At 40.5% G+C, this 21,126-nt stretch overlaps 1 protein-coding gene across 5 annotated transcripts in view; it reads right to left on the bottom strand.

Annotated features, from left to right (window-relative positions):
• TNIK (TRAF2 and NCK interacting kinase) overlaps window positions 1-21,126 on the bottom strand; it is a 303,045-nt gene that overhangs the window by 79,396 nt on the left and 202,523 nt on the right. For all 5 annotated transcript variants that reach the window (XR_006415147.1, XM_044434575.1, XM_044434576.1 and 2 more), the window contains exons 10-12: window positions 16,235-16,410; window positions 11,501-11,567; window positions 9,833-10,037 (exon numbers count right to left, since the gene is read on the bottom strand). Coding sequence is in view for 4 of the 5 variants with exons in the window: in XM_044434575.1 (XP_044290510.1) it covers window positions 9,833-10,037; window positions 11,501-11,567; window positions 16,235-16,410 (448 nt within the window). In the remaining variant the exon portion in view is untranslated. The remainder of the gene's footprint in view (window positions 1-9,832; window positions 10,038-11,500; window positions 11,568-16,234; window positions 16,411-21,126) is intronic.

Genomic DNA, 21,126 nt, shown 5'->3' with positions numbered 1-21,126 from the left:
AATATAGCAAAGCCAAACTTCTGGCTGTCTACCATCTGGTCAGATCATAGGCTGATCTTAAAAGCTTTAGGAACCCAGAATATTCAGAAATCTGCATAAAGTATCTCTCTGTGGTCTTAGCTATTCAGCCAACTGCAGCTACAAACTGTTCTCCTAGCTTGCGTTCCCAATGGACTCCATGCACCATGCTGATTCTCTAGTGCTTAATAGCACATCTGCAGCATAAAATATAAATATACTCTTTGGCCTTTTCAAAACACTAAACCCCATTTTGATATGTTTGGCTAGCGTGAAAGATCAGAACACAACATTTTCCTTTTGACTAGTACGGCAGTCATGCGTCAGGTCACATCAGACTGACTGCTAACCAAAATGATGCTGATTTTTTTCTGTGACTTTTGGGTGAATCAGCTTTGCTGTTTCACTGGCTGCTTCACTTTTGCAATTGACATTAAAAGTATTTCAAAGTTGGAACTAATATGCAAACTGGACTGCAGCCAAAATATTACAACAGAAAGCAGCATAAAGATTAAACCAAATTCTAACCAGAACTTGGGAGAGATTTCTTGCAATTCATGGACATTGATTGACACAGTTCTACATAATGACAACCCAAAGCATGGACTGAATATAGATTGTCAATTAATTCTGAGTTGTTGAATCATGCATGTTGTTATGTGTAAACCATGCAATTATTTAACTCCGGAAAATAAATGGTAATAAACCACATACTATGGTTTGTGTAGGGATAGCGCCCAATCCTCCTACAATACAGCCTTCAAAACTGTTAACTCAGATTCCGATTCAGAAGTGGAGGAGATGCTGGAATTCTTACCAGACTCAGGCTGTTACTGAGAATAAGGCAGTTTCTAACTCTGTGGAAAAGTTTGGTGAACAAGCTGAGATGGGAGATGGCCAATTTAAAATTATAAGACCAATTATTCAGCATCAGGTTAAGAGGCTAGACCAAGTGAGAAAGATCACATATTCCATGCAATTAGCTCATAAGCAGCAGGATCTGCCTTCAAGGTGGAGTCAGCTGTTTTTGGTATGGAAGAGAAGAAGGTATTCAGTTTAGAATCATATTAGTATCTTTAAGCTGCAATTCCCTAATGGCCAGTATTCTAACATTGCTTGTTTCCTTTTGATTTCTGGAATATCTTTCCTTTGGACCACAAAGCAAGACTAACTGGTCATATTTAGTTAAAAAGCCTTTGATCTGACATGCTTGAAAGGAAGGGGAGAACACAGGCCATGTCAGGTTGTTAAATATGAACAACCCAAGAAGAGAGCCCATGGATTACTGTTAGGTTGTAAACTCAGGGTTGTTCATGGTTAATGAATCCTACACATACTGCAAGGTTTGCATGCAGTGACAACCCATAATTCAGCAACAACCCATACTCTAGTCTTTGTGTGTATGAACATCAATAAAATTTACCAAACCTGCTTAGGGCTGGTTGGCATGCCTGATTCACATACAGAGAGAGGTGCGTGCATACAAGCACACACTGTATTTCTAAGCATGTTCATTGTGACTGCAGTTGTATTACATATGCATATGCAAGAGAAGATACACATCATCACACATTCTCATCTACTTTTACTAATGAGTGTCATTTCCAAAAACTTCAGAAACAATTACTTGAAAAATGGGAGGTGAAAAGAATACTTTTTCACCCCAGTCCCTGCAATAACAAGAAATGGCATGGGGATAAAAGGAAGCAGAAAAAAAAGCATCCTTCTTTCCAAGCTTGCTTAACATCGCTTTCTAATGACCAATCTCCTTTCCCCCCAACATTCTTCTGTCTGAAAAAACTTAGCTGATTTCCCTTGGTTCTGGGTTATGTTCACAGAACACACATCTATTATTCATTGGAGATAAGGCCACAAATTCATTATGAGGTTTATTTACCCGACTTCACAGGTGATGCTTCAGGACAAGCTTTTCTCCCCCTCCCATACCCTTTTACTTCCTTGTTCCATGCCACAAAGGGAGTTTCCTTCTACCAAGTTCACAGTGACAAGCCTGAAATATTGATGAGGGAAACCATTTGAAGCCATAAGCCTCCAGGACAGAGAATTTTGATGAGCTGCAGTGCACTTGTAGAGTATACTCTTGGGGATTGGAAAACTGATTGGTTTGTGCAAGGTTAGATAGATTGGTTAAGCAGAGAAATGCTGAGGCCATGGTCAGAAGGAAATTCACCCTACTGCTGCTGACAGGTTGTCCTCAGATGAGCCATGACAGAACTATCTCACCGATGTTAATGCAACTCTCCAACGAACTGTGGAAAGACTTTGCTTGGTTGTAACAAGGGCTATGAGCAGCAGGGTCTTTTTTGCTGTAGCACCCTTGCGGTAAAACTTGGAAAACAGTTACAGAACTGTTTATTTTAAAGATTTTTTTGAATGGATGAGCTGAGGGCTAGGGTTGCCTTGTTTATTTTCTCAGATGTGTTTACTCCATCTTTACAGAGCCTTCAAACCACCTTGATCACTACTTGTACTTACTCCAAGGCTGATGTAAACAAAATATGTAAATGGCTCCTGACAACAAATAATGAAATACAGATGTACTTAACATAATAATAATAATAATAATAATAATAATAATAATAATAATAATATATTTTGATTTATATCCAGCCTTTTTCCTGCAAAGGGCTCAAGGCAGCTTACATCATTCTGCTCCTCCAGCTTACATCATTCTGCTCCTCCATCCCCACAACAACAACCCTGTGAGGTAGATTGGGCTGAGAGTCTGTGACTGGCCCAAAGTCACCCAGTTGGCTCCATGGCTGAGTGGGGACTAGAACCCAGATTGTCTGAGTCTCAGTCCCATGCTCTTAACCACTACACCACACTGGCTCTCTACACCACATTATAAGTAAAACATTAATCTGAAAATACTAGAAGAGTTCATCTGGACCAAACAAGAACATGTAAGTGGAGCAAACCAATCCATATCCATATGTGGAAGAGCACCTTGAGGAATGGAGAGTTTCTATGCCACTGCCTGATACTCCAGAGGTGGACTGTTGACACAATTTTTGGGGGTGGTGGACTCCAATGTTTGTGGCTGCCACATAAAGCTGCTGTCACAATGAGGCTCAGAACATCTTCCACAAAGCAGCCATGTGGAATACAGTCCAAAAGGCCCTCTGACTGACTCTGGCCACCCTTGGCTAGTTTCGGATCTCTGATTAAACTAAACACAATGTAAATAAAGAGCAAAGCAGGCAAGAGATTACAGCTCAAATGAGACATCTACATTAGAGAGAGAAAGCTCTATAAAAACAGCAAAATTCACCGAAGTCTGGAGTTATAATGGGGCAGTATCCAAGCATGTCATTCAACTAATACAAATTAAATTGCACTAGAGTTAGGATTCCTAGTATAACACTAATAGCATTAGTTTGTATGATGGTACTCTCCGGAAAACCCACTGATCAAGCTAATATTATTGGCTTTGCAATAGAGGTCCCTTACACTAGTGCTAAATAATTTCTGTTGGCAGAATGACATGGTTGGATACTGCCCAATTAATTTAATTGGTAATTAATTGTGTATGGAGAGGCAATTTCAGTTTCAAATCTACGAATTAAAGGCCCATTTTATTCTGGAGGGGGGGCAATTTGTATGTGTTGCTCTATGAGGAAATGAAGATTATATAGTATCTTGTAATAATGAGCAGCTGCCTTTTTAGAATGAAACTGCAAGCTATCTGAAATAGATGCCTATAGGAATTTTTGGTAATATGCAAATATGTTTAAATTGCATTGATGAATTCATCAATTTGACACGTCAGCAGGGGGATGACCTTTGAAGTCCCCTCCAACTCCTTAATTCTCAAATCAAAGAAGAGGGAAGATGATTAAGCAACTAATCAGCTGATAGCTCAACTCTATACTAATCAGTATTCTTGAAGGCCTGCAACACAATGAATGGCCAGCTTCAATGCACAAGTTTAATCCCTGGCTATCCAGGTAAGGGAGGGACACATACCTGTCTGAAATCTCGCAGAAATGCTGTCATTCAGCATGTGGACAATACTGTGTTAGATGGACCAGTGCTCTTTCCTGTGTAGTTTTCAAATGCTATTGAATGAACTTGTGCAAGGAAGCATATGTTGTTTATCTCCTCCTAAATGTTAACCATGATCAGACCCAGGGCTGATCATGTGGTCTATTTTCCGGAAGAAGAAATTCAAATGGAAATAATTGAATTGGCAATGGCTTGGATCTTTCACTGCAGAGAACCACGGAAGAAAAGGAACTCTTGTTTCCACTACTAACTCCTCCTCTACCTGCATCCAAGCATCTCCTGCCTTTCTCCAACCATGTTTGTTGTTTAATGCACCATTTATTATACAGCTAATGGGGTATGGACTGCCTGTATGTTAATGATATGTTATTCTCTACTGAGATGCTAACTAGTGTAGTAAATCACCAATGAAGAGGAAGATTGTTTATAGCAAAGGTGTAAAACTAGGAAATGAAAGCTAATACTGAGGAAAGAAAAATACAATCTGATTTTTAAAAAAGACTTCTAAATCCTAAATCATGGTCCAGAGAGGATTGGAGGTGGGGCAGTATAGAAATGAAACAAAAATAGTAATAATCATAAATCGCGTAACAACTACAAGGAATTGATATGCATTTCCCTACAAATAGCTATCAATCATTTACAATGAATGGCTGAAGCATAGGAAGTGGCATTTGCCATTAATCTAATTTCTTCAAATGCTTCATGTGCATTTTAAAAATATCTTAGAATTGTTTCATTAAAAGGGACTCTCAGAAAAAGGGGTGCACCCTAAAAAGCTCCATATTCTTATGCCTACTCTACTTTGCAGTTGTTAATACAGCCAATATGTTTCAGCTGCAGTATATATATTTTGTTTGAAAACAGCCCTTTTTCCTACCAACAGAAATGAAGTAGCGAGTCTAATTTGCATATGGGAAAGTCAATGAGGGCTAATAAATGTAATTCAGAGGGAGAGCAGTATTCTGAATTAGCTATGTTTGCCCCCAATGAAATTGCTACAGGTGATGGGCCAGGATTAGGGAGATCCGGGTTTTAGTCTTCACTCTGTTACAAAGCTTGCTGGACTCCTTGGGCTAGTCACTAACTCTCAGCCAAGTGTACTTTCACAGGGTTGTTGTGAGGATCAAATTAAAAGGATTATGCAAGCCACTTTTAACATTTGCACTGTATGTTGAAGAGGCAACCCACTTTTCAGTTGACACTAACTGAAAAGAGACTGGCCTCTTCTGCAACAGTGGGGCAAACCTTAAATAATGCTCTGCTGGGTACATTGTCTTCCCCTATATGCGCATACTAGATTTCTTGAACAGCTGCTTTAGGACAAGTGCACAGTTCCATTTCTAGCTCAGGCTCCTTTCAAGCATCCACTAGGAAATAACTATTCCCCCTCCAGGCTCTCTACCATTCTCTCTGCAAATGCTTGATTTCAGCCCCAACGGGTGCAACTCCAGAATCTGCAGGCAGTCCTCCTTCACCACTCCTTAAAGATCAGAACTTATGAAATTTATTTACTACTTACATAACTTCAGACAACTGCAATCAGATTGTCAAAGTATTTATCTGGCTTCAAAACCTGAAGGCTAGACACTTTGACTGTCATGCTGCAATTCAGCATCTTTAGAAAACCACCAGTCTCCTGAAAGAGACATTTGCTGATGCTAAAAAGCAGCAGTTGAAAGGGCAAGAGATATTATTGGATGCTAAGCCAGCCATTTTGAGTCAGGTGGCTTTTCGCTTCCTTACAGTAGATACGTGTGAACTGGGTGCCATAATTGAGCAAAAGACCTGATGTGAAGGTCATACAACATACCTTTTACATGGAAGCTCCTAGCTGCTTTGCAATGGAGGACACTCCAATTCCTTATCGTTTGTGTCTCGTTTTCATTAAAGTTGCAATACTGGCATGGTTTTGGAGTTAAGAGTTAGAGCAATCTGGCACACAAGTCACCAGCCACCAAATGCTATCACAACAATAGCCAGTAGGCACCCATAATTCTTTAGCCAGCAAAATTCCAGACAACAATACAAAGCAAAGATTGGTGATGATCAATCAGACTAGCTACATCTGGCTAAACCCAAGACTGAGGCAGAATGCTGTTTAGGGACTGCTAGATGCCCTCCCGTCATAAGGAAGGCAGAGGGGGTAAGTGAAGAAAAAGAGGACTGGAGTAAAACATAATGTGGCATCCCTGGTCCCAATCCAGCAAGCTGCTGAGTATCCTTAGCTTCTTAACAACCACAAACTCGTAAGCTGAAAGCCTCTTTGGGGAAGAAAAGCAGAAGATTATGATTTGCTTCAGTGTAAAAAGAGCACTTGACTACATGAGTAAGCATTGTGTCATTACAAGATTGCAGCTAATCCCATGTCTGCTTTCATCTTCCTGTTGTTCAGCATCTCTTATTCTCTTTGTTTGGAGGCAGTCACATCTAACTGTGATGGCAGAGCAAGATTCCTTATAATAGTCGGGGCTGAAAAACTCCCGTCACCCTCAGGGCCACTTTTATGTGTTTACTTTACCATGGAAATACAGTTTTCTCGGTTTAATTCTGTGTGTTCTTATTAACCCATTCTTTTTTAATCCTTTTTTTTCCTCTGCACCCCTACAGCATCATCTCTCTGTTAGCTCCACTTTTATCTAGCTCTCATAACAAATACTTTCTTTTCTCTTGACCTTCTCTCAGTTTTTCTGTTTCTCCATACACAGGGTCACCACAAACTCCCAGACAGTCTCCATGAGATTCAAGACCATTTGGGAATGCTATGTAGAAGAGGGGCTACCCAGTGCTTGCCCCCTAAACTACAGTGGAATTTGCTTCCCTGCCAAGTTAGCTCTCCAGTTGATTGTTTCAAGAGGATACAACAAACCCAACCTTCTTCCTCCTGCCTTACTAAAACATTTCTGAATGAATTTTCCCAGTCATGACCAAGTATCTACAGGCACCAAAGGCTGAATTGCTCACATCCAAGTCCAAGTCACCTCCTTCATTCACCCATGAATCATCCCTTTGGAAGGGACATTCAGAAATCACCTGGAGGTCACATGATCAAGTAATCCCATGCCTTGATCTATCAGTTTACATTTCATCCTTCTCTGGGAGCTGGCAAGACCCACTTGAAAAACCTTAGTTGTGAAATCTTCCATTTTCTGAGTGGCTGGGATACAGTCAACAAGGCAAGATTAAGCTAAGCAAGGTGCTTAGCCAGGTGCTTTCCTGAGCCATTCTCAAGACTCTGCTAAGTAAGTTTTGGTTAGTCAATTCTATATTTCATCTTACATATTTTAAAAGCCACTGATCATTTCTGAACTTCTCCTGCTTGGTTTGTGAATAAAATACTCTTCAAGAAACTAGAGATGGCTTTAGCCCTTTTGCCTTGCCTAAGGTTGCTTTCATCCATGTATGGGATTGTTTGATTTAGGGCACCATCCTATGTGTGCGACGACAGAAGGCAGACACCTCCTGGCATGATTGGTTGGGGTGGAGAATGCTGAAATTTTAAGACTTTTTCCTATCTAATTGTCCCCTTATATGCTAGCCTCATTGTTAGAGAGCTTTAAGAAGCTCTGAAAAGTGATGTACTCTCCAAAAACACAAGACTGGATCCTTGCATGGGCAAGATAAAGGTTATTGTTAATCATCTAAGTGGTGGCACTTCATACCCCTTAAATAGACAATAAATGATATATTGTAGTCTGTTCTATCTCACAAGGCTGGAGGGCTGACTTTTGTTTATTATAGATGCCTTTTTCTGGGGACCTTTCCAAATTAGCATATTGTTTTGTACGTCTGTGTGCATGTGCACATGTTTGAAAAATGATTTCAACTGTGGCTGACTTTTCACTTGTATGGATTGTGTTTTTAAGCAGTTGTAAGCTGCCTATGGAACACTTTGGATATAAAGCAGGATATAAAAAATGAAAACAGGCCACATTCCAGCTCCCGTATGTTTAAAGCAGAGCATATGATTCTACACCCAGGGGTACTACTGTGAAGGGAACAGAGAAGACAGACAGAGTGCTTGAAGACTGCTACATTATGCTCTGGGTTACACTCAACATCATGATAAAACAAAGTAAAATCTGAGTCAACCTTCCTATATTTGCCAGGCTGAACAATGCAGAAGTCTGGCAGATACTTTGCCCTCTCTTTTTAACCCCAGAGGGGCCTGCAAACAACAGCCCTGGAAATGATTCACTTTCCCCAGAATGGGACCAAGTCAGCTGTTCGACATTCTTTCATGTTTAAATTACTAGCCTTGGGCTTCATTGTCCATTGCCTAGAAATCACAGGGACCAAAAGGGTGACTTTGACTAAATATAATGGGCAGAATGACTGGTTCTGTGTAACAGGCAGGCCCATTTGTTTGAAGCCTTTGTCCAGTGCCCCCCCCCCCCCCGGAACAGACAGCTCGTTGTCTGTTTCAAATGGAATGGGATGACTTCAATATGCATGGCTATGAGAGCACCACAAAGGTAAGAATAAATGGGCTACTCTCTGTCAGCATGTACTTTAGTCAAGACACAAAGGAGCCACTTGATTTAGTGAAAGAGGACTAAGTTGCAAGCAAGTAGGATGGACAGCATTCACTGCACAGGATGAAGTGGAGTTGTGATGGGGAATGGAGTACTACAATAGGAGAATATGGCCAGAATAAGTAAGTCATAATAATAAATAGCATTTATGCAGCTAGGCCCAGTCCATCACTGCTGGTGTTGTGCATCACATGCACACGCATTCATATCAGCAGACTTTATATCTAAGCATTCAAACAAAATGCTTTTGGGATTGATTATCTTGAACAAAAATGCAAAATGATGTGCTTAGGATCTGAGTGAGTGTGGTAATACTAAAGATCCCACAAATAATGGAAAAGCTCACTGTTTTATCCCCTGTGACTGCTTTGCATAACAGTAGGACTGAACATCATTTCCCTTTTAAGACCCGGTAACCCAGATTATGAGGTGAGCATGGTTTATGGGTTGTCACTGACTCTTGAGCCATTGCTGAATTATAGATTCCTTTTAGGTATGAATCCAGCTCTACAGTTTAATTGTGTGTTTTTAGTCATAACACCCCAAACCATGGGTTTTCCTAGATTGCTCATGTTCAGGGTTCCCACATAATAATGACCCATGACTCATCAACATCGCATACTCTGTCCATACTTTTTGCCTACTTTACTTCTTAGGCATGAAGTAACCAGGCCTATCTCTCTGGTATCCTAACTTTAGCTTGCGAAATAGGAAGAGAAAATGGAACAAGTTGTAAGGACAAGTACTTACATGTATCTTTCTAATACACAGCAAAGCAAAGAATTATTCCATTTCATGCCAAGTAATCAGTTCTGGCACTATCTAATAATGATATACATTATAACTTCAATGAGAAAGAGGGTTCCTGTGAGAATAATTCACCTGTTCACTAGTGCTGCCTGACTTGATCTAGCAAAATTACCTTATTAAATTACCTCCAATCCTAAATGCACTCTTTTGTGATGCACCTTAATCCCTCTGGCCATCTGCTCATGGGCTATGCATCTATCTGGCCTTTCCTTTGCAATCCAGTCCTTGTCAAATTGGCTGAAAGCCAGTTTCTAGAAGGCAGTTGAATGCTATTCAAAGAAGCAGCTATATACAAATATGGTTGATTTAAAAAAAACTCATTCTTAACCCTGAACCCTGACTGTTAATGCAAAATAGCTACAGAACACAGGTTCATAGTGCAACCCCACAGTCTCCATAAGTTAACTATTTAAGCCCTCTGTGCAGCATTCATGTTTTACCTCTTCCAGCCTCCGCCTCTGTTCTTTCTGCTCCTCTATTCTCTTTTGCCGCTCTGCCAACAACTGACGCTTGTGTTCCTCATTCTCACGCTGCTGCTGCTCCAGCTGCTGCCGACGGAGGGCCTCTGAACGTTCCTTGTTTGCAAGCTGGAGTCTCAGAAAATCCCGTCTCAATGTTGACTCTCCAGGCAGGTTTAGGATGGAGCTTCACAGGGAAAGACAAGCTTGCATCATTCCAGAAATGACACAGAATGCTTTTAATGTCCAGGATTTCATGAACCCTCCCCATGTTCCTGGCAGTCAACACCACATCATTAGATCAGTCCAGCCTATGAGACCATCTTTAAGGGACCATCTTATACATTTCTCTAATCTCCTATTTGACACTGAACCACTAATCCAAGAGCACCTGAAACATTTATAGATGTTCCATTTCTGCCATTTTGTTTTCCAAGACAAATAAATGTCGGAAACACAAATCAAACAGAGAACTAAAGGCACCATCACATAATCGAAGGTCTAATTTATATCTGCCAGGTCAGTAATAAAGGACATGTGGATTACTGTGGTTAACAACTTTTTCCCGTTGTAGTATGGGATTTAAAAATTAGTTTTCAAAGTAGATCTCTAAAACACAGAATATTAATTTTAGAAACCCTTTGAGTGTAACATTTAAACATATGTTTATGACTAAACCATATCACAGTTTATGTATAAATGGTATCACAGTTATCATATACTTGACAGAGACCACAAAGATTCATATACATTGATGTTCATTTATTTGTATTTAATGCAAGGCTATAACAAGGGAAGCCCTGATCGTCAAAGTTCCTGAATGCAGTATTAAAGCCCAGGGATTTTAAGGGGCAAATAGGGTGGGGCTGTTCGGAAAGAGCCTTCTTAAAAGTAATGGTTGGCTGGTAAGAAGTTTGGCAGAAGTTTTGTCTGATCAGTGCCAGCTCTCATTACTTTACTGAGCCCATTTTACAAGTGCAAGTGATACAGCCTGGACTGTTCCACCTTAGCCTGTGTGTGGAGGCTGACAGGCCTGAATGCCTCCACACAAAATCTGGCCTGCATGTAGAAAGCGAGCAGACTGGAAAGGAAAGAATTCAGTTTAGTCTTCTCCCTGGCATGCAGTGCTTCTACATGCATGGAATTTTTGTAAGTAGCAGATCGGTAGGTGTAGCCACCCGAGGGATGGGAAGAAGGAGCCACGGTCCAGTGGCAGAACACATGCGCTGCATGCAGAAGGTGCCATGCTCAGTCTCTGGCATCTGTGCGCAAAAGGATATGTCTAAAAAGCTGCCACTGGAGCAGACCAAAGTGAACTAGGTGGATGTATCGTCTGAGTGGTAAAGCTGGATTTGCTTCAAAATTTGGGGACTTTTTAATAATTTTCTTAGCATGCTCAAATGATTGTGTTACCTCAAGACCAGAGTTAGGACTGAGGGATGAAATTCAGTAGAAGAAATCCATCACAAGTAGCAATCCCGTTTTAGAGAGAGTTGCATCTGCCAGGTCAATTCTAGAGGGCAACAGAACCTCTGCCTCTCCATTCCCCACACCTTTCCATTACACTGTTGGACTCTATTCATATTCAGCAGAGCTATTCAAGCTCACTGCATACAGTCACGTGGTCAGAAGAGAACAACTGTTAGTTACCTGGGTTCCCCAGAGTCATTTTCTTCCTCTTCCTCCTCACTTCCACTGTACTCGTATTCAGTCTCATCTAGGAATAAAATGGAATGTCAGCATCCTTTATATAAGTCATTCATTTTTCTTTGAGATGAAGGCCCCAGGGTTCCGGTGTGTGTGTGTGTGTGTGTGCGTGTGCTGTGGTAAATCAATTTCAACATCTGCTTTGCCTCACAACCCAGCAAGCAAGCAAGAATTTAAGGCAGATCATCCATGCTATTATGTTCTCAGTTACTATGAATGGGTGTGAAAGCTAGACAGGGAAGAGAGCTAACAGGAAGAATAAAAATGAATAAATTTCAAGAAGATAGATGTATGTATGTATTTTCTATACTGCCCATATGCTCGGAACACTTCTTTGCATGGTTCACAAAAAATGATGTGTTTGAAACATGGTTCTGGAAAAGAGCTATGCAAATACTCTGGACCAAAAGAAAGATGAACAAGAGCAGCTCCTAGATGAAATCAAACTGGAGCTTGCCCGGAAACAAAAATGACAAAACTTGAAGCTGTTGTACTTTGGGCATGAGATGAGAAGGCAAGACTCACTGGAGAAGACAATCATGCTAGGGAATGTCAAAGACAGAAGAAGTAGAGGAAGATGAGATGGATCAATTTCCTATAGCCACTGAGTTTATAATAGTTGAGCAGGGCTGTCAAGGACAGGCTAAAACATTTTGGAGGGCTTTTTACTCATTCATAGGGATGCTGTAAGTCAGAGACAACTTTATAGCTCCTAACAAATAAAAACTTGCTAAAGAGAATGCTTTCAGAACATCTAGGTATCTGAATATGGAAAACAAAGGAATACATTATGTTGAGATGAGTTCTTGAGTAAAGATAGATATCTATCTAATATTCCCCAGAACTGAATTTTATAATATGTACAGATGCTCTCCCCACACAGAGCTCCCATATAGCCCAAAGTGCCTGATCCTTCCTAAACTTGGAAGTTAAACAGGAAGGATCTGGATGGGTCACTTGAGTATATGATTCTATCATTATGGTTGTAAACTGTCCAGAAAGCTTCAGTTATGGGTGGTATAGAAATGTTAATAACAATACATATTCAGAAGAGCAGTTGCATTAAGTTAAAAGGACCATCTATCATTTGGACTGGACAGATTTAGTCACTGCAACATTCTTAGTATTTTGTGATTCCATGCTAATAGGACAAAAAATCATGGGAAATCACTAAATTATCCCCAACACTTTCCAGGACAGAGTATGTAAGTATACCAAAGTAATATGAGATATATTGCAAGACCATCCTGAGACATGTGGTAGCAGATGGTATACAAAGGTTTTTTAATTAATTAATTAATTAATTAATGATCTAATAACTTGGACAGAATAAAGACTGAAATTAGATGTGGGAGACCTAAAAAACAAGGTTTTATCACTTCAGAAGAGCAAAGAAGACATTCTGGCTTTGTAAGAAAAGGCTCAGGGACAGCAAAAAAGCTCTGAATGTAAAAGCGCTGGAGGTCAATCCCAGGCATCCCCATTAATAATATTCTCACTGAGGCTCATGCTATGTGGTAGCAGGACTGGGAAAGAACTTTGCCTGAGACCTCCCTTGAACAGTTGCAGCCTGCTAGAGTGATCTTAGAAGACAGCAACACCGCGCTTAGCAGACTGAAATGGGAATAGCAGTACCATGTCCATCACATTCAACGGATACTGCTTTCCAGACAATCTGCATAATGCTCAGTTACATTTTTATACTGCATTTTCAGTGATACTGGGAAGGGACTCAAATGCAGACCCTATTGGGCAAACAAAATTATTGCAAGGGAAAGGCTCACTGTAAGGACAGGCTGCTTACCTGCAGCCCTAGTTCTCTGAGTGGTGATCTGTAGGTTATACAGCTTGCCAAGCACACCACAGGAACATGCTAAATGAGCTGTGGAGGTACCCCCACTCACTCCTCTGTGTATACTCCAGGCATGGCTCATGCTGGCCTCTTGGTTTCAGTGTAACACAGCGGATGAATAAGTAAAGTCCAACTTCAATGCAGACAGGAGAGCAGGTTATGCAAGCTCACAGATGGCTATTTTCAGAACCATAGTGACAGGTAAACGACCTGTCCTCTTCCTTTGTGGTTTCTGTGACTTATACCTAGGGATGACTGATAAGATAGAGACTTTGCAGAGGACGGAAATGTCATGCCAAAATGGAAGAAAGGACCACTCTGCTAAAAGCCGTTTCAGTTCTTAGTGCTAACAGTTAAGCAGTAATATCTGAGGAATGAAGACAATTCAAACTAATCATTGCACTGCACCATTGTGAGAAGGAAGTGAAGGTGGTAGAGGATGCTATGTGTTTGGTTGAGTGACCACACACTCAAAATGGGCCATGCACACAAATGAGTTCAGAAGTGAAGAGTATCACTGAAGCCACCCATTTGGCAAAACGCATCTTTGGTCTTGAGCGACAGATAGATAAGCGAGTGCATTTCAGAATTTAAAAGCTGTATGGATAGTGAATACAAGAACCCTTTTCAAATCCAGAGAATATTAGAAATACGGGAAAACCACTGGAAGGAAGGAGTCGTGCAGGCATAATGCAACCTTTCCATGGAAAACTAAGAATAGTTGGCTTAGTTTTAAGATAGTTCATGCACTCTTTGTGCCTAAGTAAGCTAAAAGAATCACCACTTTCATAGTGAGGAGCAGAAGGTCAACCGTAGCCAGAGGCTCAAAGAGTTTCAGTGTGAGCTGAGCCAGCTCTACTGACAAGACCATAAGCCAGGACTAGTGGGGGGAGATAGAGGCTGGCAAATCCCTTGAAAAATCTTTTAATTCAAGGGTGATAAAAGAACAATGGACCAGCAGTGTTGCCCTGGCTGGCCAATATCATTGCTAAGCACACTCTGCTAGATGAGAGGACCAGGCCACAATTCTTTAGAGACAAAAGAAAATCTAAGATGGTGGTGGTGGAGTGGGTAGATCATAGGACTGTGGGTCCTTCTCAACTGGGGTTAGGAATTTCAAGAAATCCTTCCATAAGAAGTTCTGGTAGAAGGTCTATGTTAACTATTGTAACTTCTAAGACTTTGTTAGAGGACTGGAGGGGCTGTGTATTTTCCACATACTGAGGTGTAGTAATTCGAGGTTCAGATGTCTGGTCATTCCTATTTTTATAGTGAAAAAGTCTGGTTGGCAAGAAAGGTGACAAAAGCTGTGGTGGAGAGTAGGAGAGAATGGAGGCAACACAGTTGCCTCAACCACCATGGAATTACCAGGATGCAAAGAGCTGCGGCATCCCAATTCTTGTTCCCCACCCCAAAAAGTAGAGGCTAGGGCAGGAACACATATGTCAGAATTTTGCCTCAGTAAAAAAGAAAGGCATCTACCAGCAAGCCTGTGTCATGCCTAGCTCTGATGCAGTGTGTAGATTTCATTAAGGACATTCTAATGTTCCCTCTGCAATTTGTATCTAGATTTGGTTGCATACCATGGGGAAACCTTCTCAACCAACTTGGCAAGGTCAGAGAAATACTGTTGTCTTGATTTAAAATAGTATCTAGAATTCTTTACTGGAATGAATGAAATTCAATGAATTCACATTCTGAAGTCAGTAGGTTGGAAATACATCAATTGAACAAGTTTCTTCTGATAATAGCTCCTCATTTTATGAGCTTGTTCAATTGACAGTAAATACATTCTTTCAAAATGCTTGTTTTCAATAAATATTACAGCGCTAAACAGCACTATGTAATAAACCTGATGATTTGTTGTTTGTTTCTCTGAAATATTTAGACTACTTTTAAAGCACCATATAGCATACCAAAGCATAAGATAATTTGATCATTTGTTCACATGTACCAAGAGAAGACAGCTAAAACTATGTTTACCACGTGCCTTCATTTGAATGTACTCTTGTATTTAAATGTACACAACCCAAAATCTAGTGATTGCCTATAGAAAATACCCAGTCAAGCTGGAGAAAAAAATCCACCCGTTGCATCACTTTAAACCTGGATGATGCTAACCCAAGCTTTGTCTCCCTGCTGCTCTGTAAGTGGTAAATGGCACACAAAACATAACATGTTCTTCAGGATCAAAATTTCTGTTGGCTATTTATTTGATTCTGAACAGATATGTACACTGCAGGTGTCCTTTCACTCTCAACTCTACTGGAGAATGGGAAAAAGCTGGAGTGTTGCTTGACCTCTTTTATGCTCCATACAAGTTGGACCACTTATGCCCGACCACCCTTTGAGATCTGCGGGAGAGTCCCTTCTCCAGGAACCCTCCATGAAAGAAATTAGGAGAGTAAGTACCCGGAGGAGGGCTTTCTCTGCGGTGGCGCCCAACCTATGGAATTCACTCCCCAAAGAGGTCCGCCTGGCACCGTCGTTACTGGTTTTTCGGCGCCAGGTAAAGACCTTTTTATTTAAACATCATTTCAATTGTTAAAACATATGATCTGGCCTGGGCAACTTCTTCTTCCTTTTCTTTCTCATCCTATATTTTTATTTTATACTGATAATTTTAATTTTGTATTTGTAAATCAATGTATTTTTTGTATTTTTATATTTAATGGTAATTTATTATGTACTATTGTATTTCAATGTATTTTATCATGTTGTAAGCCGCCCCGAGGTTTCGGCAAGGGGTGGCATAGAAATGTTATAATCATCATCATCATCATCATCTTTCACAGACGGCACTTATAATAATCTCCTCTGCTTACCTTTCTCTCCACGTTTTTTCTTGGTCCGGTCAATATGGTCCTTGAGCTGGATGCGAACCTGCCTCTCATTAGGCTGGTCTCGTATGAATGGATGTTTCATCAGCTGCTCGGTGGTTGGTCTCTGGCCATGATTCTTGACTAGACAGCTTTCAATGAAGGACTGGAACTTTTTTGACCTACCCAAACCAGACAATTAAGTAAGAAAATCAGGGAGGAAAAACGTATGTGCTAATGTTTACAAATGCAGCTCTTGTGATGGCTCCAGAGTAAATGGGTGTCTCTGCGTGTCTGTCACTTAAGCAGAGATGATCCTGCTCTTAATTTTTCCCACATCAGGAAATGAAGTCACTTTAAATGAAGTTCCCTCACAACTCACACCAGATTGGCTTGGCAAATAAGCAGAAATGGAAAATAAAATGCCAACTCAACTTCAGAAATTTCACCAAAGAATCTTAGGAAAACTACATTTCCTAACAGCCCATGGGAACTTTTCTTCCTGGTGTACTAACAGCAGGCTGGGGTGGGGGGACAAGGACAAGATAACATATTTCTCCTCCTATATGTTCTCAAGGGCAAAAACTGCTCCATGGATGTGGAAGGTATTGCCTTCTGGATATCTACTTTTATCACAACTTCTCAGAACCTAATTGCACTATTCTATAAAGCACAACTGTGTAGCAGGATTGCCCAATAATCAGATATTTTCATGGATTCAATGCAGCATGAAACTTTGGTAAATAAGAAAATTAGCACACATTAGTGCTGGAAATTATGACCAGAGCTGTACTGCAGCATAAAATAGTAAATTTTATCTTCCCAAACTGACAGATTTAGAATAGTAGCTTCTCGCAATACACTAATTCAGATAACAAAGTAAATCATCTGCCAATTCAGTTAAGCATGAAATAATGTGAAAATGCTCATTACTTGCTCAAAAAACCAATTTATTGGCAAACTCCTCACGAAAGAAAGACAAAAATTATAGGGAGATCTGCATCAACAGGCAGGTTCACACATGTATGTTTAATGATGCATGAAAAAATGACAGGTGGTATGTGAGAATGGGCCAGAGACATAGCAGCAAAGACAGAACTTTATTGCCTTACATTAATGATGGGAGGTAGAAATTCAGCTACCCATTACATTAGGAAACTGCAAGACGCATATGCTTTTGTGAAAAAAACCAAGGGATCAATACCTTTGTAGGCCTCACTGGCTGCTGTGTGTGTGCGTGTGTGTGTGTATTTGTGTGTGAGAGAGGGAGAGAGAACACCAATGTAATGATGTCACACCAGAGGCCTTTTTACAAGAATTACTTATCATGGCATATATTTATTTTTTCCCTAAAACCATACAAAATACCCCACTCCCTCCCTGCAAAGATGGTGGGAGAGAAGAGAGAGAAATGAACGAACCCTCATGGCTCCATCTAGCTTGTAGCAAAGGCTTTAGATGAGGCTTTGAATCAACTAAAGGAGTGCCTTCAATACATTTCCTACCATAAGTGGTAACGATGAATTGCACTTCAACCAATATAATCCAACATTACATTGGATGTCGGGCTTGGCTTTATTCCACGGTTTGAAAAGTCTAGAAGACAGTGGCCGGTGGTCACTTTCCAACCTTTCATCTACCATAACATCTTGAAAGTAGAATGAGACTGACCCTGACAGTGACATTTCCATGGCCATGCGAACCCGTCCTGTGAATCATTCACACAGTCTGGGTTGTTCACAGAACAAACCACTGTGCACCTGAGAGGTAACTAGGCACACTTCTCTCCAGCCAACATCCCGGTGTCCTTCATGGCAAACCCCATCTTGTCTCCCTCGCCCTGCTCTAATAGCTATCTGGGGTCATTTTTAGAAAAGAAAAGAAAATTCTGATGCAGAAAATTGTGCAGTTCTCTTCATAATATTAGTAATTTTAAATGTTACAAACACAACTGTGTAATTTTCTGGAGCTAATTTTTTGTTTAAAAAAGGTGTGTGTACCAGTTATAGCCATAACTAAATGTAAGGAATGGCAGGAGTTTTAGGCCAATCCATACAGAGGTCTGCCCTTCCTACAGGTGCTCATAGAGCTCATTCCCATGTAGTCTCCAGGATAACAGAAAGGGCTTTTCCCCAGCCCAACCTGAGAACTGAGACCTCTCCATATGTAACACACATGTTCTTCCACTGCGCTACAGTCCTTTCTTTAGTACTCATATATTCATGTACCTACGCATGCATCTTTAAAAAGTTAAAAAGTTTCAGGCAAGCATCATTTTGGAAACCCCTTTGTGGGCATCCCTGCCGGCATACCACACTGGGGCTCCTGATCTAAACAGTAATAGCTATAAATATATTTTATTCTCCTTCCGTATAGAAGCTGCTTTGGTCATCCTTCATACCTGTTTTTAACATTATACCTCTATTTAACATCTAGGGGCATTTATTTTTCTTTAGTTCCATTTGAATTTAGAGCTGCACTTACTTTTGTAATAGGAAGAATAGACACAATAGAAATAAGTAAGTGTCCATGTTGCCATGATTCTACTGCATACATTTCTTCTTGAGATATTAAAAGCAGCATGGGACAATGTTTGAATATTATTCAGAGATTCTAGTGCCAAATGTAAAAGTTACAACAACCACCTATTATAGTGGCTTCTGGTGAGATAGCTTATTAAAATATTTATTCCTGTTGTCTTTTAAATGGAAAGGTCAACAAACAACAATTAATCAATCAATTTTTTATTTATTGAGAGTATTTGTATGCCGTCCCATCGCATAGCCTTGGGACGGCTTACATAAAATAAAATAAAACAAAACATAATACAAATAAAATCCAGATCCACCCTGGCTGCAGATTAAAACCTATAAGCTGATGTTAAAAAGTTATTAAAATATTGTTGAAATAAAACGGTCTTAGCCTGGCGCCGAAAAACAAATAACAACGGCGCCAAGCGGACCTCTCTGGGGAGCGCATTCTGTAGGCAGGGCACCACCGCAGAGAAAGCCCTCCTCCGGGTACTTTGCCTCCTAATGTCTTTCACGGAGGGTTCCCGGAGGAGGGCCTCTGCTGCCGATCTCAGGGGGCGGGAGGGCAAATACGGAAGAATTATACTTCTAACCTCTGCTTTGCAGGCTAAAATTTGTCCTCATACAGGGAAAATCAACTAAAGTCAGCTAAAAGCTTTAGGCTACAATGCTTTGCTCTCTTGCCTCAATGTTATTTCCTTCTGAGTCTGAGTAGACCAGTGCAGGACTGCACTTTTAGATGAAGGATCTAGACTTGATGACTGTAAAATGCTACTTTCTGAATATTTTATCCAAAAGAAAGGGAATCCATTCAGTTCAAAGGTGCTGTGGCAGAAATCAGGGAAGGCATGATTCTCTCCCCTGGGGCAACCAAAATTAATAAGAAACAGTTTGAAATTATTTAAAAAAATAGACAGAAATGGTTATATTACCAGAACATCAAGGGGTGATCTACTGCTACTCAAGTACAAACTTGACAACCAAAAATAGCCTAAGAGACACAATTTAGGTTATATAATCTGTTTGCATAAACAAACATTTTGTGCAAAATCTGCAAGCCCTTATGAAAGCAAGCATGCACAGCTCAATATGTTTTAATCACCAATTTTACAAGATACTTTTATAAGGCTGTTATTTTTCAGTAAATACCAATTGGTTATGAACTGACTGCTTTTTAATGTTTAACAGATGTAAAAATTGTATGAATACAGCTCTGCAGCAGCTGATCATAAGACTCAGCTGCTATTCAGTTGGATTCTTTCTTGTATATTCCTTGTGATTAACGGTTTCTGCTTAACTCAGGGCTCCTACCAATAATAAATACATTTCTGAGTGCACAAAAGAAAGAACTACCACTATTATTTTGCCACACATTCAGCTGTAAGATTTGTCCAGAGACAAATTATTGCTACAGCCAAATACAAAGAAGAAATCCAGTATTTTCTTGCATGTATATCAACGTGCATGTATCTACACATACACATAAAAATACTTCCATTCCAAAAGCAGAATCTGCTCAGCTGTTGTGCTAGCAATGCACCGTCCTCAGCCACAAAGCTTACTGAGTGACTTTGGGTCAGCCACTATCTCTCAGCCTAATCCTAGGGTAGCTGCAAGGATAAAGAGAGATGCCATGACCTCCACGGAGCAAATGTGAGATAATGATGTCTATCCCTAGCAAAATACATGCATGCCTGGCGGAGGAGAGGATGGAGAGCCTGTATGGCCCAGGGATCCCTGGATGGGGAGCACCATTCATCTGCACATGGGTACTTGCTGTGTTCTCCGCCACCACCACACTGCAATTTCCCACTCAGGAAGGGCTGTGCAATACGATACTGCCACAGAGTCCCCAGGTACGTGTACACATGCCCCTGGGGGAATGTACTGTGTTGCAACTCACACTGACAAGGCCCTGAGGGAGGGATTGCTGTGTGAAAGCAACCCAACACTACGCCCAAAACTCTCTTGGTCAAACCATCTGAGCGGTACTTGACAATCCCAGTATGTATTACCATGAAGACCCAGAATGTTCCTCCTTTACAGCAGGCGAGACACGAATTTCTTTTACCATTACTAAACGCACACTGTAGGAATGCTTTTTGCCATGTACACAGAACAAAATAAAATGAATGTATTCCCTTCCTACATTGTTAGGTTTGAAGAGGTATAAACTATGCTTTTCAGCATATGAACAAGCAGAGTATGGTAAGGCAAACCTGACTAGATGGACCCAAACAAAAATGCAGAGAAAAATGTGAAAGAATGTCCACAAGTCCAATAAACTACAACACTGCATGAGGAAGCAAAACTGAGGCAAAGCAGCAAGTGCTTAACAAACAGGCTTTTGTATCAGTATCTCCAAAA

Source organism: Varanus komodoensis, unplaced genomic scaffold (assembly GCF_004798865.1).
Source record: "Varanus komodoensis strain SLA01 unplaced genomic scaffold, ASM479886v1 scaffold28, whole genome shotgun sequence".
Lineage (NCBI taxonomy): Eukaryota > Metazoa > Chordata > Lepidosauria > Squamata > Varanidae > Varanus > Varanus komodoensis.
The sequence above is the reverse complement of the archived record's forward strand: the minus strand, read 5'-3'. Positions and strand labels throughout refer to the sequence as shown.